This window comes from Hippopotamus amphibius, chromosome 8 (assembly GCF_030028045.1).
Source record: "Hippopotamus amphibius kiboko isolate mHipAmp2 chromosome 8, mHipAmp2.hap2, whole genome shotgun sequence".
NCBI lineage: Eukaryota > Metazoa > Chordata > Mammalia > Artiodactyla > Hippopotamidae > Hippopotamus > Hippopotamus amphibius.
Window position 1 is genome coordinate 34,935,874 of NC_080193.1, and position 21,431 is coordinate 34,957,304.

At 52.6% G+C, this 21,431-nt stretch overlaps 2 protein-coding genes across 3 annotated transcripts in view; one reads left to right on the forward strand and one right to left on the reverse strand.

Moving 5' to 3' along the window:
* Positions 1–1,105: 1,105 nt before the first annotated feature.
* TMEM37 (transmembrane protein 37) lies at positions 1,106–6,682 on the forward strand. The gene is made up of 2 exons (XM_057746757.1): positions 1,106–1,229; positions 5,740–6,682. The coding sequence occupies exons 1-2, from the start codon at positions 1,209–1,211 to the stop codon at positions 6,328–6,330; spliced, it is 612 nt and encodes a 203-aa protein (XP_057602740.1). The 5' UTR covers positions 1,106–1,208; the 3' UTR covers positions 6,331–6,682.
* A 1,932-nt stretch (positions 6,683–8,614) lies between these two features.
* Positions 8,615–21,431, reverse strand: part of SCTR (secretin receptor) — a 72,275-nt gene continuing 59,458 nt past the window's right edge. For both annotated transcript variants that reach the window (XM_057745831.1, XM_057745830.1), the window contains exons 8-13: positions 20,257–20,317; positions 19,062–19,131; positions 15,763–15,854; positions 13,912–14,038; positions 9,833–9,874; positions 8,615–8,789 (exon numbers count right to left, since the gene is read on the reverse strand). In XM_057745831.1, coding sequence (XP_057601814.1) covers positions 8,646–8,789; positions 9,833–9,874; positions 13,912–14,038; positions 15,763–15,854; positions 19,062–19,131; positions 20,257–20,317 — 536 coding nt within the window. In that variant the 3' untranslated portion in view covers positions 8,615–8,645. The remainder of the gene's footprint in view (positions 8,790–9,832; positions 9,875–13,911; positions 14,039–15,762; positions 15,855–19,061; positions 19,132–20,256; positions 20,318–21,431) is intronic.

A 21,431-nucleotide genomic window follows, 5' to 3' on the forward strand; every position in this document is an offset into this window, starting at 1 on the left:
GCTGACAAGACATATCCTTCTAAGTTTCCCTGACTCAAGACTTCCTATTCTTACCAAGAAAGCATAACAGGCAGCGGACCCCCAACAGGCCTGACCACACACGGAATCCTAGAAGGAACAAGGTGGGCGCTAGGTTAAGGGATCTGACAAGGTCTCTATGACGGTGAGGGAATCAGATGAACACGTGACAGGGAGATGCCCGGGGGGCGGCGGGGGGCGGGGCGGGGGGGCGTTAAGTTCATTGCTGAGACTGTTCTCAGGAAAAGTCACCAGGGAGCTGCCTGCGTGCACGAGCCAAATCATTCCCCTCGCCCTACTCACTGCCAGAGACAGGAGACCTTGCTGCACCTCAGGCAGCAACCCCTCCCTGTTTATCAACAGCTGAGAAGGGCGCGGAGGGTCTTAGCTGGAATTTACCCTTTGGGGGGTGGGGACTTTGGTGCGCTGCCCCCTTGAGAACTCAGGTCCTGTCAAAAGTCCAGGAAGAACAATGACTTTTGTTTTGTCCTACTTGCCTTTTGGACGGTCCCTGAGGAGGCGAGGAGGTGGCGAGCAGGGCTGTTCACCCCCTTTGGGGGAGAGCAAAGTGACCGGGGAAAGATTGCCCCGAGGATTCCGCTGACAATTAGCGAAGCCTTGCAAGGCTTCGACTTATCCTAAGCATTATCTCATCCATTACCCGTGGCCCAGAGACGAAAACAAGAGCCCAGGATCCCAAGGTCCAAGGTGGTGGAGCAGCCGAGCCCGGCGCGCCTTTGGTCTGGGCGCCGCCGCCTCCCCAGACGCGCCGGGCGGAACCGGGTCCCCGGCCCCGGGCCCTCAAGGAGTCGGCGCCGCAGGCAAAGCCTTCCTCTGAGGCTCGGGAGCAATGCCGGACCGGCAAGCCGGCCGGGTCAGCCCTCCCCCAGGGCCAGAGCCTCCCCCTCCCCGGTGGCTTCTCCGGCCGCCGCGCTGACTCAGCGCAAACAGTGCCGCGGCGCGCTAGGAGCGCCGGAGCAGACGCCCGGGCGAGGTGGGGGCGGGGTAGCGGGGGGTGTACCGGCTCCGCCCGACCTGCCCCTCCTCCGCCCCGCCCCTCCTCCGCCCCGCCCCTCCTCCGCGACGAGGTCCCGGGCCCCCAGCCGCGGCCCCCCCAGAGCTGCTCAAGGGAGCCTGGAGGGAACGCGTCCGGAGCTAGTCGGGAGCGCGCGGCCGAGCCCCGGCCCAGGATGACAGCCATCCGCGTGCAGGTGGGCGAGCGGCCGAGGTGGGGGCGGTGGAAGTGCGCCTCCGGGGTCCGGGGGGGTGGGCAGGAAGCCACCCCGGGCGCGGTCTCCAGCCGCAGTCCTGCCAGCACCAAGACTCCCAAACTTATTGGGGAGGATTGTTCTGCTTCCCTTTGGGGTCCGCATGTCCACCCATTAGGTGCACCAGAGGGGTCCCTCTTGTTAAAAGGGGGCGCGTCTGGGGCGGAGGATGGGCGGAATCCACTTTTAAAGAGAGGTTTGGCTTGTCACATGAGGAGGCATCTTTGGGGAAGCCAGAACTTTACTGGGCGGGGCCCAGCAAGACCGTCTCCCCTCCAGAAACTGATTTTGGGGTTGTGGGCACTGGTGTGCACTCGTTGGGGCGCGCCGATATCTCAGAACACGGTGAGGTCGCAGAAATGGGGTTTCTCCTTGGAGTAATGCGAGGTGTCCGTCCCCACCCCAGCCTTCCGCTGCCCTGCGGGCGAGCTTCCTTAGCGGACGCGTCCCCCCTCCCCATCTCCCGACTGGAGGGTCCCGACGGTCCGAGCCGCCCGCAGACTCTGCCTGCAAGTGCGCGGCGCCTCGCAGCGCTGACTTGGACAGGTCCCACTCCGCCCACTTTATAGATGCGGAGACGGAGCCTCAGGTGAAGTAACCTGCCTGTGGCGGCCAGCTCAGCGACAGAATCGAGTCAAAACCGGACTTCTTGGCCCGAACAGGAGAAACTCCACCCACAGGCCGTCTCCCAAACCCCTTGTGGCCGGGACACCGCAGCCCAAGAGCGGGATGCAGCGAGTTCCTCCTCTTTGTTTTGGGCATAATCTGGGGTCCCGGCGGGGCAGCCTGCGGGAGCGGCAGAGAGGAGGGTGGGATGGGGTGTGGTTCCGCCTCCGGGAGCTGGCGGCCCAGCTGGGGAGAGACATGCACACCGGGATTTAGGAGCGGTTATGGGGAAGCTAGTGCTGCACTAAGAGGTGCAGAAACTGCGGCAGGATTAACTGGGGTGGGGAGGGCTTCGTGCCGGGCTAGGAGGGGCAGGAAGGAAACCGGGTAAATCGACTAGACCTTTTTAGTGGAAGGAGGGGCGGGGAAGATGAGGCAAAACCCTGGGGCTCTACTGCCGGCGGCAAGGGGTGGGGGTGCGGGGGGAATCTGTGCTTGAATTTAGTCGCTGATGCTTAGGAGCACTTAACCACCTGCCTGGTACTGTTCTAAACAGTTGGGGTGTTTAGAACTCGTTTCGGCTCCACCACGAGGGCAGGAGGCAGGTACTGTTATCTCCAGGGATAAATATCTTGCCAGAGGTTAAAGAGCTAAAAGCAAGCAGGCTGGCTCCTGCAGCTCCCTGACCAGTGCCCTGGGGTCATGCAGGTGGGGCGGGCTTACACTTTAGGAAGCTGTAAAAGGGATTTCCAGCTGAGAAGGAGGAGGGCCTGACCTGGACCTGGGCTGAGGGCTGGGGGGGGCGGGGAGGGCAGGAAGGGGGCCTTGATATGGAGAAGTAGTGAGCAGCCCAAAGTATCTACAGGATCAGATGGGGTCCTAGATTATATAGAAAGACAAGACCTTGGCATTGGACTCAGTAGCCCACTAGAAATCATTCAAGGTTCTGGATGAAAAAAGAGAAATGCTTCCATTTTTTTTACTGGATAAGGTCCAGGTCCTAAGAGATTAAAGTGACTTGCCCAAGGTCACAGCTAGAGGGCTGCGGGTAGGGGCAGGGCTAGACTGCCCTCATCCCCTCTGGTCCATGGGCTGTTCACTGACCACACTGCTGCCCAGCTGCCCACCGAGAGGATTTCAGGCCCTGATCACTGAAAGCTCAGAGGTGCTGGCAGTGGGGTGTGGGGCAGTGGTGAGGAAGGAGGACTCCAAGATACCTTTTTATTGTTACTAATATTAGGAATAGCTCTGGTAAATTGGAAACTGTTCATGTGCCAGTCACCTTAATACACATGATCTCATTTAATCCTTAGGAGTTTTATTGGTGTCAGAGTTCAAATGATGCCCTCCGGGGTGGGAAGGGGATAATGACCTGATGTCAGCTGTCTTTCTGATGCCAGTGTGATGTCTGAGGGCCTGGAGACTGAAGTCCAATCTGTGCACAGGACAGGTGGGGCTGAGGGTAGGACGGCATGTGCTTTTTCTCCAGACACTGTGATGTCTGAGGTCAAAAGGTCTCTGGGTGCTCTGTTCTTGTGACTTGTTGCCTGCGTCTGGGGTTTTCCCATCCTAGAAACTTAACAACTTCTGGGGGTGTTATAACCTCCGGGTACCTTCATGGCTATGCTTTCCTGCAGGGGTCACTAACTCCTGCTACAAAATGTAACTACAGAATGTAGATGAGAAAACAAGGAGGTTAAGAAATCACACAAAGACAAACACCTTTATGGTTTGTAGTCACAGAGGTTTCAAAGTTCCCTTGGTTTGTTTCTTAGCAGGAGAGCCATTTTTCCTAATGAAATCTAGCTGAGACTCTTAGATTCCCAGTGGCTCCAGCAGGTAAAGGGACCTGTTGTGGTTGAAGTGAGGGGCCCAGAGCTGACCCCCTGCCCCCTGCTTTAGCACTTGCAAGCCTCCAGGAGACAAGGGGGCACGGCTTGAGAACCACAGCCCAGACTCCCGCCTGGGTGCTGCCTTTGTCTCTGATCTGAGTTGGGTCCTGAGCCCGTGGGTGTCCCTCTGGCCCATCCAGTCCTTTTCCTCACCAGCATATTGGACCCCTCACACGAAGGCCCAGTGGGTATTTATCGGCTGCGTGCACCTCCCTCCCCCTCCCCCACCCCCCACCCCCCCACACATGAAACGGTTGTGCCACGGGCAGCTGTGCCGGGCTTGACTGTGACCTGGGTGAATGGCTCTTGGGCAGGTCCCCTGACCTGTGTGTGACCATTTCCCTCTTTACACACCCCCCATGGAGCATCCTACTCCACCAGACTCAGGGTTAAGAGTGAGATATGACTCTAACAGGCAGAAGTGCTGAAAGCAAGCAGAACCCTTATCCTGGATCCCTGGGTCTGTCAGGTGGGCAGGTGGGCAGCGCCTGATGCTCTTGCCGGGGCAGTGGCCACAGGAGTCTCCGGGAGCGTGGCTATGCTTTCTGCCCCTCCCTAAGGGGGTGGCCCAGACCACCTACACTTGCACGTGGCATGGGGCTCACCCCCAGAGTCACCTTTCGGGTTGTTTTCCAGCAGTGAGCTAACCTCCCAAACTGGGGGCGTAACCTGGGCTGCTTCCACACGCTGTAAAGGGCGTAATTTATGACTGGGCAGGAGATGGTTTAAAGGGAGCTACAGATGGAAGTGACAGCGGTTGCACGCTTGACGTTTATTTGTCTTGTGGCGCTTCTTGAGTAAGGCGCTGGGCACACGTCTCTGCCCTCCTGGAGAGCTCATCTCCGAGTGATAGACAATAAATAACTCATACGAATCAGACAGGAATTGATAACTTGACAGAACAGTTCCTGACGGAGAGTGACCAGAGAGGGTCCGTTCTGGGTTGGGTGGGCAGGAAAGACCTCTCCCAGGAGGTGATGTTTCATCTGAGACATGAAGAATGGAAAGGGGGGGCAGCCAGCAAAAGAGCCTTTAGGGTAGAGGGGCCAGTAGGTGTGAGGAGGAAAGTTCTAGGCTTGTCCTAGACATGCAGGCTGGCCAGGAGGATGCCCTGGGAGGGCTTATGGAGTTTTACTCTTTGAAGCATTCCTTTGTTTTGCTTCTGGGGGGGGTTGGAGTTGGTGACTGGGGGGTGTCCTAGGGCTGTGAGAAGGGACACCTCACTGGACTTGACCCAGCTTACCAGGAGAGAGTACAGGGTGCACTTTTCTGGGGCTTAAACCAGAGGCTCAAGGGGAGTCTCAGGGACTCCACCACCCGGAAGCTGCTAGAACAGACAGTGGCGGCATGTCCTGGGTGGGGTGCAGGCTGGGCCAGACTGCAGGGCAAAGTGCAAACACCACTGCACACTGAGGAAAACCTGGGTCCCGGCAAGTGCAGAAGAAGCTTGAGTACAGATTAAGATGAAACTGGGGAAGACCAGGGGCCAGGAGAGGGAGCTCTGTAACCTTCACTGATGTGCTAACAGTGTCTAGTGCAGTTTTGCATACAAAGAAACTGAGGCTGACTGCTAGCTCAAGGTCACCTCAGCCGAGCCAGACAGGTTTTCTGACTTCAGAACGGACCAAGATTTGCCTGTCAATAGAATTTGGATTTCTTACTCATTATAAAGATCATTAAAGAAAAGAAAGTTCAGGGAACTCTGCCTGATGAATAACGAGTCCGCAGACAATACTTTTAGGTCTTGTATGGAGGACAGACAGGTAATAGGTAAGATGGGAGAAGGGTTACACGGAGAAGGTGGGTCTGTGCTGTGACTAAGGTGGGCTTCCCGGGCCTCCTGGGATACTGAAGCAGAAACCGTGGCTGTGGGAAGCTGGAAGGCGTGTTCTGCGTCTTTCCCAAGGAGGTTGGTGGGCTGCCCCCTCACACGCTGCCCCTGTGCTATCTTCCAGACCCAGAAGCTGCTGGCCCAAAGGAGGCCCCGCCGGTCCTTCTCTGAATCCTCCATCCGGGCCCTCATCATCCTGTCTGCCTCCCTGGCCGTGGTCCTCTCCTCCATCTCCATCTGTGATGGCCGCTGGCTCCTGGCCGATGACCGCCTCTTTGGGCTGTGGCACCTCTGCACCACCTCTAACCAGACTGAGCTGCACTGCTTCCGAGACCTGAATCAGGCCCATGTGCCTGGGCTGGCCTCGGGTATGGCCATGGCCCGCAGTGTGGCCACTGTGGCCATAGTGGTTGCCATCTTTGGCCTGGAGCTCCTCATGGTGTCCCAGCTGTGTGAGGACCCCAAATCTAGGCACAAGTGGGCCATGGGCTCCACCCTCTTCCTCCTCTCGTTCATCCTCTCCTTCGGGGGCCTCCTGAGCTTCCTGATCCTTCTCAGGAACAAGGTCACGTTCATGGGCCTCACCCTGATGTTCTGGAGCGAGTTCACGGCCTCCTTCCTCTTGTTCCTGAATGCCATCAGCGGCCTCCACATCAACAGCATCACCCACATCCACAGTGTCACGCATCCCTGGGGGCTGCCTGCAAAATTTTAGGCCCCTCTCCCAGGATGTCGAGTTCTGCCAGAAAGTGAGATCAAGATGGGACTCTGCAACATGTGACATTCAAACTGCTGCCTCTTAGCCTTGGGGTGGTTGGGCCAGTGGTCCAGGGGCCTTTGCAGCTGGTCTGCAGCCCGGAGGCCAAGGGTGGGGTTGCCTCTGAGTCACCAGCTGTACCAGCTTAGCCATGTTATTAGGATGTTGATTTTACAAGAAATATATTTTAAAACCTTTTCTTGAATCCATGCTGGGATAGGAATAGACATGGCAGCAGCTCAGGTAACTGGTGCTCAGGCTGGCTGCACAGCCAAATACAGTTCACACCTGTTTCATTGCCTCTGCTGGGATATGGGCTGTAGGGTCCCCTGGGCCTCCTGTGTTGCTAAGAGTGAATCATTCTTCAGCAAAGGGTGTCCAATCAGTGCCTAGGACTTTCTTCCAGCTCAAAGGGGCTTTGTGCAATTTCCCTGCTTTAGCTCTGGTCATGCCAGGGAGGCAGAGTTCAGGATTGCTTGCGTATATAGTTAAGTTTTCAAACGATTTGACTTTATTCAAGCCTTGCCCTTTGTGTGTAGGACCCCATAATCCCTGGATAACCCCAGCTTCCAGCAGCTGGCTGTCCCTCCGGGGACTCTCCCTGTGAATTCTGCCTGAAGCCCTTCAGGAGGGCCTGCCTGACTTCTAATACTGTCCTCTCTGAGGTAAGCGTGTGCATCCATCTTTGGTAAGGGCCAGGCAGCCTCAGGGTATCATTTTTTATCCTAGGACACACTTCAAAGAGCACTTACCTGGAGCTGCTGGACTCTAGGGGGTACAGGGGACTGGCCAGACCTTGGGTAATGATTAACAATCACCCTGGATGCAGAGGCCTGCAGGTGAAGGGGACCAGGAGCCAATGGAGATTTCCACCCTTGCTGGCCACTTTACATTTTTGTGCATCAAATTGCCCCCTTTCCAGTCCCTTTTCTGCCCGGTAGGTAGGGTTTTTTGCCCTCAGCCAATTTCATTCTGCCCTAGCTCCATGCTGAAGAATCCCCCCACCTAATGAACTCAAGCCTCTCTTGGCTCACTCTGGCTGGCACTGATGATATGGGGTTTTGGTCTCTGCCCTGCCAGCTCCTCTTTTGGGGCTGGATGCCTATACCTCTTGTGATTTTTTTTAACTTTTTGACTCCAAGATGCACAGAGTGCATGGAGGTCTCTGGAAAAAGATTTCAACCATACAGCCTGGGTTCTCAGCCCTGGAAAATGGGCATCTGGCCTTTACACCCCAGGAGCAGTCTAGTCTACAAGGTGCAAAGGGGGTGACCACCTTGTCTGTAGCGTTGAGATGCAGAAGTAGGGGGGCAAGGGCCACTTGTTCAGGGTCACCCAAAGCCAGGGCTAGAGCTGGGCCCACCGGCCAGCAAGATGCCCTTCCCTCTATACCCTGGGGGGAGGGGTCATCTCTGCTGTCCAGAATGTCCCTGAGCACATAGACTTTGTTTTGCAAAAACATTTAAATATTTAGTCCTTTAATCCTCACTTGGCTGGTGGGGCAGGAGTGCCAGGGCAAGGAGTAGCAATATTTGAGGGAACTGAGATCCAGAGAGTTAAGGGTGAGGCTAAAATCCCCAGTGGGGCAGGGAGATAGGCCCCTGTTCATCCTCCCCAGGAGCAGAGGAGACAGCCAGCTTTGGAACGTGGGGATTTGAAACCAAAAACCTTAGACTGAGCTGCCACTTCCCTGCTGAGTATCTTGGTCAAGTCACAGGACCTTGGTGAACCAGTTTCTCTTCTATCAAATGGGATTCTGCCCCATTTCCTGCTGTACTGCGGATAACTAGCTGAAAGCAGGAAGAACAGGGGTGCTTCATCCCGTGCTAGGGTGACTAAAAGGGCTGAGGCTCCCCTGGGCTCCCTGTGACTTGAGTTGCCTGAAGGCTCTGGAGGAAGAGCTGTCAGGTGAGTGAGTTGCAGTGAGGGGAGGGAGGGTCCACCTAGGGCCAAGCCCCCTCCAGGAAGTGGTGGGGGACAGCATCCTTCACCTTGTCTCAAGGGCAAGAGGACCGACAAATACCAAGTCTCATCCCAGTTACCATTTATTCCCCTGCCCCCTCCTGGGACCCCTAAACTACTCTTCCCAGAAAACTCAACAGACCTGAATCCCAGACCCTCTTCCTGCCCTCAGTTCTGAGGAATTATCACCTCGCCTCCACCCTGAGGCCCGGAGGAGGGGTGTTGTAGTCACAGGAGGGATCACAGCATCTGACCAGCAGCGGTCAGCCCTCATGACCCGTCTTGGCCGGCTGGGTGACCCTGTTCCCGCCTCAGATGACACTGGTCCTGCAGGTGCTCCGGCTCTGCTCCGAGGGGCTGGCCTTGGTGCCGTTGCTGAAGGAGGAACTGAGGGCCACAGGGTGGAACTCACGCAGGTGCCACTGCCGCCACTTCTTCTGAAGCTCCAGCTGCACCTGCCCCCGGAGACCAGCTGTCAGCTGGGAGGGAAGGATGACCCTTGCCCAGGGTCCTCGTTCCCCTGGGTCCTGGCCATGGGCTCTGCACTCCTGCCTAGCGGGCATGCCTTACCTCCTGCGGGCCACTCAGATCTACCATTTCCAGCACCGACATCCAATGGGTATTGGAGGTCCCCTTTCCCTGCAATCTCGGCATGCCTGTCCTGAGGAAAGGGGCTTGTTCCACCTGGGACAACTGGACACGTCCTGAAGCCACCCTAGCTCAGAACCTACCTGGGGGCCAGGGGGCTGCTCTATGGGAGTTTCCTTCACAATCCCCAGCTATGGCAGCAAAGCCTTTGAGGCCAGGCTTGATGCTTGATGTTTGGAAAACATCAGCAGCTACCCCCACTGAAGTGGGGCAAATCAGATGATCAACAGTCACAGGATGGCTTTACTTGTGTGCAATACTGTATTCGACTAATGTCAACTCCACAGTGTCCCAGGAACCTTATGTCCTGACCCAGATGCCCTAGGCAAGGGCAGAGACCTCAAGCTAAGTGTGCAGCCTCCCTGCCCCCCCCCCCCCATCCCTCCAAGGAGTCACACTCTTTGGAGATCTCAGGAGGATGGAGCAGTAGACATTTCACGTGAGTCACTCATTTTCCAGATGGGAAGCCTAGAGCAGGGCGGTGATCACGGTCACCCATCAAACAGCAGACAATCTCAGCAGCCTTGGTGAGGGTTGGGGTGCCTGCACTTTGCTCCATTTCCTGAACTTGCCCAAGGATACGAATCACCTGGAGTGCTTGTTAAAACATTCTCTTTGGCCTCCAGCCCAGACCTACAGGGCCCATTTTTGCTGATTTAGAAACAGCAGGGCCCAGCAACTGTTTTAATAAGGCCTCCGGGTGATTCTGTTGCTCCCATGAAGTGAGCTCAGACTCCTGGAAGACAGGCCCAAGCAGGAGGCTCCGGCCTCCCCCACCCACACCACAAGCTAGCCCTTCTGAACCACAATCCTGTGGCAAGAGCTCCCCCAGCAGCTCCAGGACACTCACCTCCCCATTGAGGAAACAGTAGAGGACGGCCACCACCAGGCCCTGCGGAGGAAGCAGGGCAAAGGGATGAGTGCGGGCCCGGCACCTGCCTCCTACCCCCGGGGTCCTTTCGTCACCAACCCCAGGCTCACTTCTTCCCACAGCTGTTCCAGACCCTCCCTACACCTCTTTCCACCCCCACCCCCCACCCCCCATCAGAGGATGTGGGGATTTCCTCTTCCGGGCCCTCAGTGCCCCTAGTTGTGCTGGCATTACCCACACAGACCCTTGGAGGCAAGGACGTTCCCTATGTCCAGGGAGGGGCTCTACACCGGGGTGGTGTCAGTTACATTACGTGGAGGCTAAGGCGACCAGGCAGGTCACCGAAATTAGTAAGGTGGCCATCCAGGAGAAGCAGGAGTGATGGCACCTAAGGCAGCCCATAGGAGCCCCTGGGCCTGGATGGGCTCATTTGCAAGACAAGCTGGAGATCTGGAGAGGTTTAAACAGGGACAGCTGTTCAAGCTGAAAGATAAATGTGTGAACATGCGGTCAGAAGGGTCAGAACAGCTCGTGGCCAGCTAACAGCGGCACCTGACTCCGCACCCACATCCCCTAGGTCAGAGGCCTCAGGATGCTTTAGGTTCCCTGGTCTGTGTCTATCAGGACCCTCCCTCTCCAGCATCAGAGCCCCTCTTTTCCCAGTGGTAACCCTGAAATCCTGGTGTGGAGCCTGCCAGGCAGGGACTCCAGGCTGAGATGCGGGATATGAGCCTAAGAGGCTTGCAAGAAACCTGAGCTAAGAGCAGGGTCTCACAGTCTGGATGCCCTGCTCACCTCAGGACCTTCAGAGCACCAGCCTGCTCTTTCCAACAGGCCCTGCCCTCAGGCTTCCCACAGAAGCCTGGTGCCACAGCCCTGACCTCAGGTGGCCCAGCCCCTCCCCCCCAGTGCCAGCCAGGCCTGCCCCTAGCAACTCACGACATGGACAGTACCCCGAGGAGGGATGAACCAGCCTGTTTATGGGGGCTTCAGGGCTCCTGGCATTTAGCAAGAGTTGGAGACCAACTGGAGGAATCTGCTCTAGGGTCTCAGGCATGGATGATGCCACATGGAACACGGACCGTGGGGGTGGGGCAAGAACACGTACTCAAGGCAGTGTTTTCTATGTTTTGCTGCACATTAGAATCCTCTGGGAGCTCTGGCCCAGGGTGCATTCTGTCCCAAATCCAAATGTCTGGGGTGGGACCATCAGCAATTCTGAAAGATCCCCAGATGGTTCCAATGGGCATCAGTGATTAGAAGCCACTGTCAGAGGATGTGAAAGGCAGGCTTTGAAATAAACCAGAGCGGGGTTTGGGGCGCAGCTTAGCCTTTGTAATTGTGGGCTTCTCAGTTCCAGGTGTTTCATTTAATCCTTGCCAGAGCCCTAAGAGGTGGGTGGGGAGGATCCCCCTTCACAGGGGAGGGACTGAGTCACAGGGGCCAGCAAGCTCAGAGCCGGTGGTCTGGCTGCTGCCACCTCACTGGGCCAGGGTTGCCCCGGCCTCAAACATACAGAGAGTCTCACTGTTGAGGTGAGAGCAGGGCCCTAGGTAAGAGCAGGATAGATGTGCCCCAGGTACCTAGAGGGCAGCCTCCCACAGCCAGCAAGGTTAAGAAATTCCACGGTTTTTATACAGTCAGTAAAAATGCAGACTTTGAACAATTTTAATGACCTGGAGAAATGTTCATGATGGAATGATAGTTAAACAGAACAAAGAGGGGATATAAAACCACACATTCTGATTGCAATTTTATGTGTGTATGTGTGTATGTCGTGGATAGAAAACAGACTTAGAAATAAACACACCAACATTTTAACAGAGGTTATTATATTGGGTTATGAGGTTATGGCTTGATTATCTTTTTAATTTTTCCTTATTTTCCAAATTTACCTCAATAAGCAAGTATTTCTATAATTAGGAGGAGCTGATAAACTTTAGTTTTTAGAAATATATGACAGTGATAATGGTATTGTGGTCCTGTGTGTGTTCTTTAAGCTCTTGTCTTTTAGAAATGCATACTAAAATATTTACATTTGAAATAAAACAATGGCTTGGATTTGCTTAAAATGATGAGGGATGGAGGGGGTGGGGACAGGTGAAACATGAAAAGGTAAGGGCTACACGGGGGTTCATTACATTGTTCATTTCACTTTTCTACATGGAATAAATTTTCCATAATATAAAATTTTTAATATATATTATAGTATAAATGTATATATATAATAAAATGATATATGTTTGTATTTGAATAATGGCTCTTTTTTTAAAAAAAAAACTCTTAAAGATCCTTTTCCTTTGTAAACATTTCTATGGGACACTTAAAATGCTTCAGGTTTTCTCTTGACAAGCATTTCCCCAGAGAGGAGCCAAATGGCCTTCACGAGCAGTCTGCAGGCCCAGCAGCAAGCCCAGCTCCAGAGACAGGAAGTCCCCATCCACGCAGGATGAGACCTGGGTCTCCAGGTTCTCAGTGGGGTCACTACCCACTTCTGTCAGTCAAGACCTTCCACCCGTATGGACCTGGACACCCCCCCCACCCCCCCCCCCACCCCCCTGCTAAATGGGCCATGGTGAGCCCAGCCTTCTGCATGTTACATGGAAGCTTCCTGGCCTAGAGAAAAGGATCATGGAATACACAAGAGACTAGGTTCTCTGGGGGTCTGGGGTGCTGGCGGGGGTCTCTGGGCAGAGAAGAGGCTCAGAGGAACACAGGGGACAGCCCCTGGAATGGGGTCTGAAGGCGGGGGTAGGGCCAGACCCCACTCAGGAATGTGTTCCCAGGGTTGTGTCCTCCCTGGAACCTGAGTGTGACAGGAGGACCACCCTGGGCATATCCGTCCTGAACAGAACTCCAGGAATGTGGGCGGTGCCAAGCCAAGCCCTGAGGCCATGGCCTGCCAAGGTGAGGAAGACTCTGTGGCATAGTCAGTGTTGTTGAGGAGGGGCTGGCTTCTTCAGGAAAACCCACTGGGAGTGAGTTCGCTCAGGCCTTTCCCTGGAAACTAGCCTGTTTTCACCTAAGTCTTGAAACAGAATGTGTTTCCATCTTTGCTTTGGCTACTGGGAAGCTCCAAACTGAATTTATGACACATCTCTCTCACCTTCAGGGAACTTTATCAAATTTGTTTCTGTGTATGAATTCAATTTTGGCTTTATTTTCATTATTCACTGATCCCTCATCTACTTATTTTTTTGTCCTTTGTATGTTTTCCTTGAAAGCTACATCATATTATTTTCGGAAGGAGATAGTTATGAGTAAATAAACAAATAACATTGTGAAATTTGGGATTCATGTTAAAAGTCCTTTCTGCCCAAACAGGTTTACTATATTTTTTAACTTTACAACATCTTGTTGAATTAGTAGGTAAGTGGTTTTTCCCCTCCCCTTTTTTTTTTTTTTACAGTTGGTTTTTATGTTCAGTAAATTTTGTATGTAACTGGTTTCAAAGAATCAAATATCTCTTGTCACAAAAAGAAAGAAAAAGAAAAAACAGTAGCCTCCTGACACCTCTGTCCCCATTTCCTGTCCCTCAGAGGCAACTTGGAACTCTCTTGACCAATTCTGAGTAACACGCTGACGTTGCTACTTCTGGATTTTCAGCTTGGGGCATTTTTATGGACTTCCCAGTGTGAAGATGAGGATATTAATCTTTCAAACAGCCTTCCGCCCCAGCCCCCAACGCCCCCACTCTGCTTATCTTCCTGCCCCACTCCCTGACGGCTCAGCCCAAGCCCTCGTGCTTACATTATTTTGACTCTAACGCTACCGAGAGTTGTGTGATAGAGCGGGCTGGTTACGTTCCTTTCTGTCTTTCCTGGAGTCAGTCTCTCTCTCCTTAGTTGCATCTCCCACCCCCGTCTGACTGGTGGGGAACTTGGGTCTCACTGAGGGTCACACAGCACGGTGAGGTCCTGCCCCTGCGTCTCTTGGGTCTCTGCCAAATGAGGCATCCCTCTGCCTCCAGGAAGGTCTGACTTTTGATTTCTCCATTTGCCTCTAAGGAGAGAGAGAATGTCTTTTCCCACCTTAAAGTCACAGTCCCTGGAGCTAACCTGAAATGAGCCGAGGGCCAGTTCAAAAAACAGCTGGATCTCCATGGCATCCTCTGGGGAGAAGGCGAAGACGATGTAGTGGACTCCGAAGAGGGGGATCAGCAGGAGGGTGGACTTGGCCAGACGCCTGGGGACACAGAAGTGCTGCAGTCTCTGGTGCCCTCCACGTCCACGGGCACCCCCATCTTGCGTGACTGCAGGTGGCTTTGCAGCAGTGTCCCCACTGCTGGTTTGTTTTTACTCCCATTTCGGAAAATCTCCAACTCCCACATACTCGTCACCCGGATTCAATACTTATCAGTCCACGAAGTCCCCCAACTTTCTGATTATGCACCCCTATCCATAAAACGCTTTGAAGCCATACCCACGAGTAACTTTATAATGTATGTGCATGCATTACTACCACTCTGTGTCTAACATATTATTCGCACATGTTTGATAATAAATATCTGTACGGAGAAGCTCTTTTGTTTTCTTCCCAGGTTAGGGTTGCCAAACTTAGTGAACAAAAATGTGGGATGCCCAGTTCAATCTGAATTTCAGACAAATGACAGATAGCTTGTTGGTGTCAGTACTGAAAACTACTTGCTGTTTATTCAAATTTCAACTTAAACTGGGCTTCCTGTGCTGTACCTGGCAGCTCTGTCCTGGATCCCCAGCTGCTCCCACTCTGGAGCCACTGCTCTAGGGACACCTGGGGAATCTGTCACCAGGTCATCCAGGCCTCTGCCAAATTCTCAACACCCAGAACATGACAGAGAAAGCCTCTGTTGGACACTGATTTGTCTTTAACATTTGTCATGGGCTGAACTGTGTCCCCCCAAAATTTTAAGTTGAAGCTCTAGCCAACCCCCAGGACCTCAGAATGTGACTGTATGTGCAGACTGGGGCTAGTTTAAATGAGGCCATCAGGGTGGGACCTTAGTTCAATCAACTGGTGTCCTTATAAGAGACACCACGGAGGCAGGTGCACAGAGAAAAGGCCATGTGAGGACACAGGGAGAAGGCAGCTGTCCACAAGTCAAGGAGAGAGACATCAGAAGAAATCAAACCTGCCAACACCCTGATCTTGGACTTCCAGCCTCCAGAACTGTGAGTAAATAAACTTCTCTTATTTAAGCCAGTCTATCTGTGGTATCTTGCTACGGCAGCCTGAGCAGACTAATACAGCATCCTTCTTGAACATCTTAAAGGTTTAGTATTTTTGATCACATCATCTTGAAAATCTGGTGAAAGCAAGGTCTAGTGAAAGCTGGAAAAAACACCCATAGTCGACCCTCGGCATCCACAGGGATTGGTTCCAGACCCTCCGCAGACACCAAAGTCCGTGGATGCACAAGTCGCTTATATAAAGTGGGGCAGTGTTTGCATGTAACCTACGCACATTTCCCCATATATTTAAATCATCTCTAGCTTACTTATAATACCTCATATAATGAAAATGTTTTGATTTGTAATTTTTTTTCCAAATATTTTCAATCTGCAATCCAAGGTTGGCTGAATTCTCGGATGCAAAACCTGCAAAGGAGGGCCCACTATCCCTGTAAAAATTTGAATCTGGGTCCCTGAAGCCCATTCTCTGACTCCCTAGCCTTGTCCCAAGGATAAGATCTCTGCCTCCAAGGATCCTGCTTAGATTTCTTTTCTCCCCACCCTCAGAGCAGTGTCTAAGGGGTCACATGGACCCATTCCTCCCACCTCCCCCCATTCCACTGTAAAATCCCTGGGACTAGGTGCCAGTTTTTCCTATTCCTCCACAGTGCCTAGCATCAGTTGGGTAAACAGTAGATGCTCAATAAATGCCTGCTGACTGACTGACTGAGCATGCCTAGGTCTTTGTCCTCCACTTACTTATAATGGTTCACTTCATTTCCTCTTGTTTCTTGAGTTCTAAGTTTTCTCATCAGGATTCTTAGGATATTTATAAAAAGGATGAAATTAATCTGTAAAACACAAGGCAGAGGTGGGGCTAAAGGTTATCTGCTTTCCTGGCACCTCTCCTGGCCCTGGCACCTGGGCAGAGAAGGCACAGCAGACCATACCAGGACAGCACATCGCTCCCTCCACCAACCCAGTCCTGGTGAAACACACTGGCAGGGGGGATAGCTGCCACAGTACTGGCCCCCGACCCCGACCCCTGGACTGCAGGAGCTCTGAGGTCTGCTCAGTTGCAGCATGGATTACTCACACTTGGAATGCTTAGAATCTTGTTAAAATGCAGACCTGGAGTATGCCTGAGACTCTGCATTTCTAGCAAGCTCCAGGGAATGAATGCAAAAGCTGGTCCTTGAACTATGCTTTGAGTAGCAAAGGCTTTCCAGCAGAGATTCCCAAAGTTTAAGGTGCAAACTGCTGGGCTCCACCCCCAAAGGTTATGATTTAGTAAACGCAAATGAGATTTGCTTTTTTTTTTTCCTGACCAGGCCCTCTGCAGTGAAAGCGCAGAGTCCTAACCACTGGACTGCCAGGGAATTCCCAAGATCTGCATTTTTAACAAATTCCCAGGTGAAGCTGCTGGTTTAGGGACCACACTTTGAGAATCACTGCTTCAGAGACTTACAGTCTCTGCAGCTCAACCACCAGGTCCAGGAAGCCTTCTTGGTTACCTCCTTTTCCTGGTTCATCATAGTTAGGGATGATTGGCAAGAGCACTTGAAATACTTGAAAGGGGCTAAATGCAAGCATCTGTGTGTGTGTCCACTAATTGTCAGTTCAATCCTAACTTTCTAAAGGACAGGAACGGAGTCTATTTCTCTTGGTGTCCCCTCCCCCAACTCGTGTCCAGTGCCAGCAACATCATGAAGTTGCCCACGCGGCGGCCCCTCTCCTCCCCTCCCCCACCAGCTCCAGAATCATTTCACAGAAGCAGGATCAGTGGAGCTGACTGGCCGGGCCCCTCATTGTTCAGACGAGTAGCCTGGGGCCTGGGGACGCGGGCCAGAAGACACAGGATTAGTGGCCTGTCTGGGACCCCAGCCCAGCGCCCCTGCTTCAGGACACTTCTCAGCTGGCTGTCTGTGCATCTTGCTCTAAGCTGTGCACAGTGTAAACTAACAAAGGCTCTTTTATTTCATTTCATTTTTTGCCTTTGAGTTGTATTTAACTTAATAGGGAGCACTTGAAAGCAAAAGGAAACTTTTTTTAACTATCCCAAGAATGAGCCTTAAATAGTGGAATTCTAGGCCCTGTGACAGGCTAGTAGGGAGATACTTTGCATCAGGAGTGCCCACCCAACATCCCTCAGTCACTAGAGAGACCACAGTCTTGTGAAAGCAGCCTGGGCCCTGGGGCTCTCCCGGGCTGGGCTGTCAAAGCCCCACAATTACAGCAAGGAACTGGCTCAGTATTACACAGCTACAGCACTTCAGTTGGTCAAATAATTTCAAATGACGTGGGAAAGCTTACGTCTACTGCTAAGTGAAGAAAACAAACTAGGACACAAAACTGTATTAAGCATTTTTGAAAAAGTACATGTGCTCAAAGAAAAAAGTAGGAAGGAAAAGCACGTGATCACAATGTGCATCGAGGTCCTAAAAATATGGGTGATTTTATTCCCTTTTTAAAATCACATTTTGTATTTTCCAATTTTTTACATGAATTCTATTATTATTTTAGAAATGACAATATATTTTGATTTTACAGAAAAACAATATATTCTTATTAAAACATAATTCATGATAGAATCTAATTTTTCCACTATATTATCAACCTAATAAAAAAAGTTCTGATATTATTTAAATGTGATAAGCTAACAAAAACAACTTTTGGTAAATAGTGTCAGATTTCAGTATACTGTTTTCAGTGTATTAAGATTGTAGTAGGAAATGAAAGCTTAATATCCTTCATTATTCCTTAAGTTTCAGTTTAGTCAGATTATAAAACACTATGCTAAAGTTAGCATAATCAAAATTATCATAAAATTATTTATTTATTACCATAAAATGACTTTGGGGAGCAGTGTCTTAAGGGAGCAAAAAAAAGTCTTGTTTAAAGTACCAGATACTCCCTGTGCTAGTAGTACACTCTGCATTGCTACCGCATCAGACACCACATTCTTAGAACACTCTTCCCTGAATGGTTCCAGATTGAGTGGCCCTCACACCTGCTAAGAAAAACAGAAATAGGGAGGTCATTATGCTCTCTTGAGCTACTCAGTGGCCTAATGTGGCTGCTACATCTCCAGCTTTCCCACTGCAAGCTAAGATAGTATTAAGATTGTATAAAATTCTATTAGTTTTGAGAAAAAAAAAAAGAAGGTGGTCATGGGATGGCCCCAGGAGGCAAACCAGTCAGCCAGCAGAAGAGGTGGGGGCTGCTGCCCTGTCCTGCCCTCCCGTGAGCCTAGGAGGGGCACTTTCCGTCCCCTGGTTCTGCAGCCTTGGCGTCCCTCTGAGCCTCTGTGCATCACTTCCGGAGAGGGGCTGCCCCAGTGTGCCCTCCTCCCGGCCCCCATGTGTCTTCCTTGTTCTTATCCAAGCCCACAGGCTCAGCTACGGGGCTCTGGATTGCAGAGCAGAATCACCTGGGAACTTAAAACCAAAACAAGCGCCCAGACCCCTCCCCAGGACAAGGAGAGCCTGAATCTCTATCAGTATTTTTTAAAAGTTCACAGGTTGAGAGCCCTACCAGGGTTAAGACCCCTGAGCTCCCCTGTCCACGAGTCACTCCTGAATCCACCCCTCCCGGCCTGTCCCCGTCAGAGCACCACAGAGGCCCAAGACCACAGCGGCACTTGGCTTTCCCCAGGTGCAACCCCTCCCATGATCCCAGGTCAGTGAGTCTGCCCAGTTCAACCAGAGAACACCGAGAAAAATGATCAAGATCCAATGATGTGAACCAGTGAAGGTGGAATCACAGGCCAGCCCAAGCCAGCCAGTTCAGGTAAGAAGCTCTGCTCTCGGCTGGGCACCTGCTACCCAAGGACCAGGCAAGGCAAGCTCTGCCTCCTGCTCACTCCCCTCCCATCCACCCGTCTCTAAGGGCGGAGCTCCCAGACCCTCTCGCTGCAGCCTCCAGAAGGTCTGGTTTATCCCTCCCTCCACACACCTGGAGGCAGCGATGCTGGCCTTGCTCTGGCCCTCTGCCCCGCCAGCCTGTCTCTGTTTCAGTCTCTCCTGCTGGAGCCCAGCTCAGGGGGGATAGCCACTTACCAGGATAGAGACGATCACAGGCCCTCGAATGACCCACCAGATGGACACATTGGCATTGATGTCCCAGCACCTAGGGAGGGACAGCCAGGCATCACGAGGAGTGGGGAGCTGGCTGACCAGAAGACGTTAGTTCTCTGAGGTGCCTTTTGCGTGAAGGACCCACACTGTGGTCCTGACCCCGAGGCAGTGTGCTCAGCGCCCTGAGGACTGACTGTCCTCTGCTGCCCAGGAGCACCGCCAGGGCTGGGGGACGGTCTGGGGAGCAGAAGCACGTGGACCTGAGACGAAAGATTCTGGACCCCAAAGCCAGCACACTGTCAGAATCCATCGGGGAGCGTGGTGGTGAATTCGGCTGCCAACAGCAGCCAGGCAGGTGACTGACGTGTGACCTCAACCCTGGGGACATCAGGCACGGGGGCACTTGGCAACTGGAGAGCCTGTGCTTGGTCCAAGGCGTCCACAACTCTGTCCAGCTCATTTTTGCCACAAGGGCACATGGGAAATGTTGACAGAGCTTTCCATTTGTTCCAGAGAAGTTGAAAGTCCAAATTTTTTAAGATGAATTCACCTAATTAAAAGGATTATTCTGGGCTGAGTTGGCTGCAGACACGTGCGCCTCATCCGCTCCCATCCACTCACGGGCCTGGCTGTGTCCTTACACCGATGACACGCGGCCTCCCTCCCACTCGGCCACTCGGCCTCACCTCCTTCCGAGCTTCTTTCAAGCTTTTGTTCCACGAGCCCACTCCCAAGAGCCCCCGGGCTCACCCTGTCCCTTAGCCCAAGTCTTTAGAGAATGAGACTAGATCTCTTCACGCCCATCAGTGTTTTAAGGCTGCTGTTCCTGCACTCCTGGGCCTGTGGGACTCAAACATCCGTGTCCGGAGAAGCAAGCAGCCAGGAGGAGGAAAAGCTGGGTTGGACCTTAGAGCTTCCTCCTTGAGCAGCAGCTACCTGAGTTGCACAGCTCTCCTGGGGCACTTGACCCAACCGCAGAGCTGACGGCTGGTGGGGGGGTGGTTCAGCCCACCGGGAAACTCGCACCCCCAGAGGGCTGGGCGGTCAGCAGCCTGTGCTGCAGAGAACTCGCCTGTGGCCCCCCACAGGCCTCTCCTAGATAATAGCCCCGAAGAAGGGTCCATCCTGTTGGACAATATAAAACATACCCTTGTTACCTCTCCGTCCAACAGCTTACCCAACATCTTCCAGAAAGTGCCTGGTGACAGCCCACGAAGCAACAAAAATGGCTGGGGAACCTGAGGGTTAAAAATAAGGGGTGGGGACAGAAAGGAGAGGACTCAATTTTCAACACCCTTAAGAGAAACAGGACAATCAGTGACTCCAGCTCAGGTAGCGAGCAGGTGCCAAAGTCTGGTTGCCAAGGAAACCCCCGTGCCATCCTGTGTAAATGTGCAGCCTCGTGCTTCAAGGGTGCCAAGGAATCCCTGGCAACTGAGGCAGGATCAAATGGATCCTGAGGCCACTTGGGGGCAGGGGTCTCCTGGGAGCTTGGGCCAGACTCCAGAGGACCTCTGCAGGGGAGAAAGGAGACCAGGAGCCCAGGCAGGCCCACGGAGCTTGTGGAGGCCACTGGTGGAGCTCCTTTCTCAAACTGGGATACTTGGGGGGAGGGAGTACAAGGCCACAGGAGAACACTCAGTTTTATTTGCATATTGGTTTGTAAAAAGCTTGCCATTCAACTGGTAATGTAAGCTATCAATGCTTTTCAAACAAAATACATTTTGGACAATTGTAAATACACAGGAATTTTAAAGATAAAACACATTTCCCGACTTCCGGTTGAACATGACAGACTGAACTTATACATTTATCTCTGTTTCTCACTGAAACCCCTCCAAAATGATAGTAAAGAAATAAAAATGCTACAAGCCCGTAAGCAAAGAATAGGAAAGGAGGGTACAGCAGACGAGAGATGTCGACACACTTAGGAATCTGGAAGCTGGCAGAGGAGCAGTACTGACGTCCTAGAGCAGAAAAAGCTGAAACACAAATGTGGCACGGGGGATGCTGCTGGGAGGCACCCGTGCCTGGCAGTGGGGGCACCCAGGACCCCAGCAGGTAGGAGAGAGGGTGGGGCTGGAATAGCAGGATGGTCTTGAAGTCTGGACAGAAAGCATGTAAGCACTACAGGTGGCCAACACCACCCTCCCCCAGCCAAAACATTCATCCCCAACAGAAGTACATTCTCTGGAGAAACAGAGCCAAGGAGAATTGGGGCTCTAGCCCAGCAGAGGGTGGGAGGGGTTCTCAGCTGAATTTGGGACAAAGAGATGGTCTACACCTCAGTGCTGCCACATGTGGCCACTGAGCCCTTTATATGTGGCTGCTCTCAGATGAGATGTGCTGAAA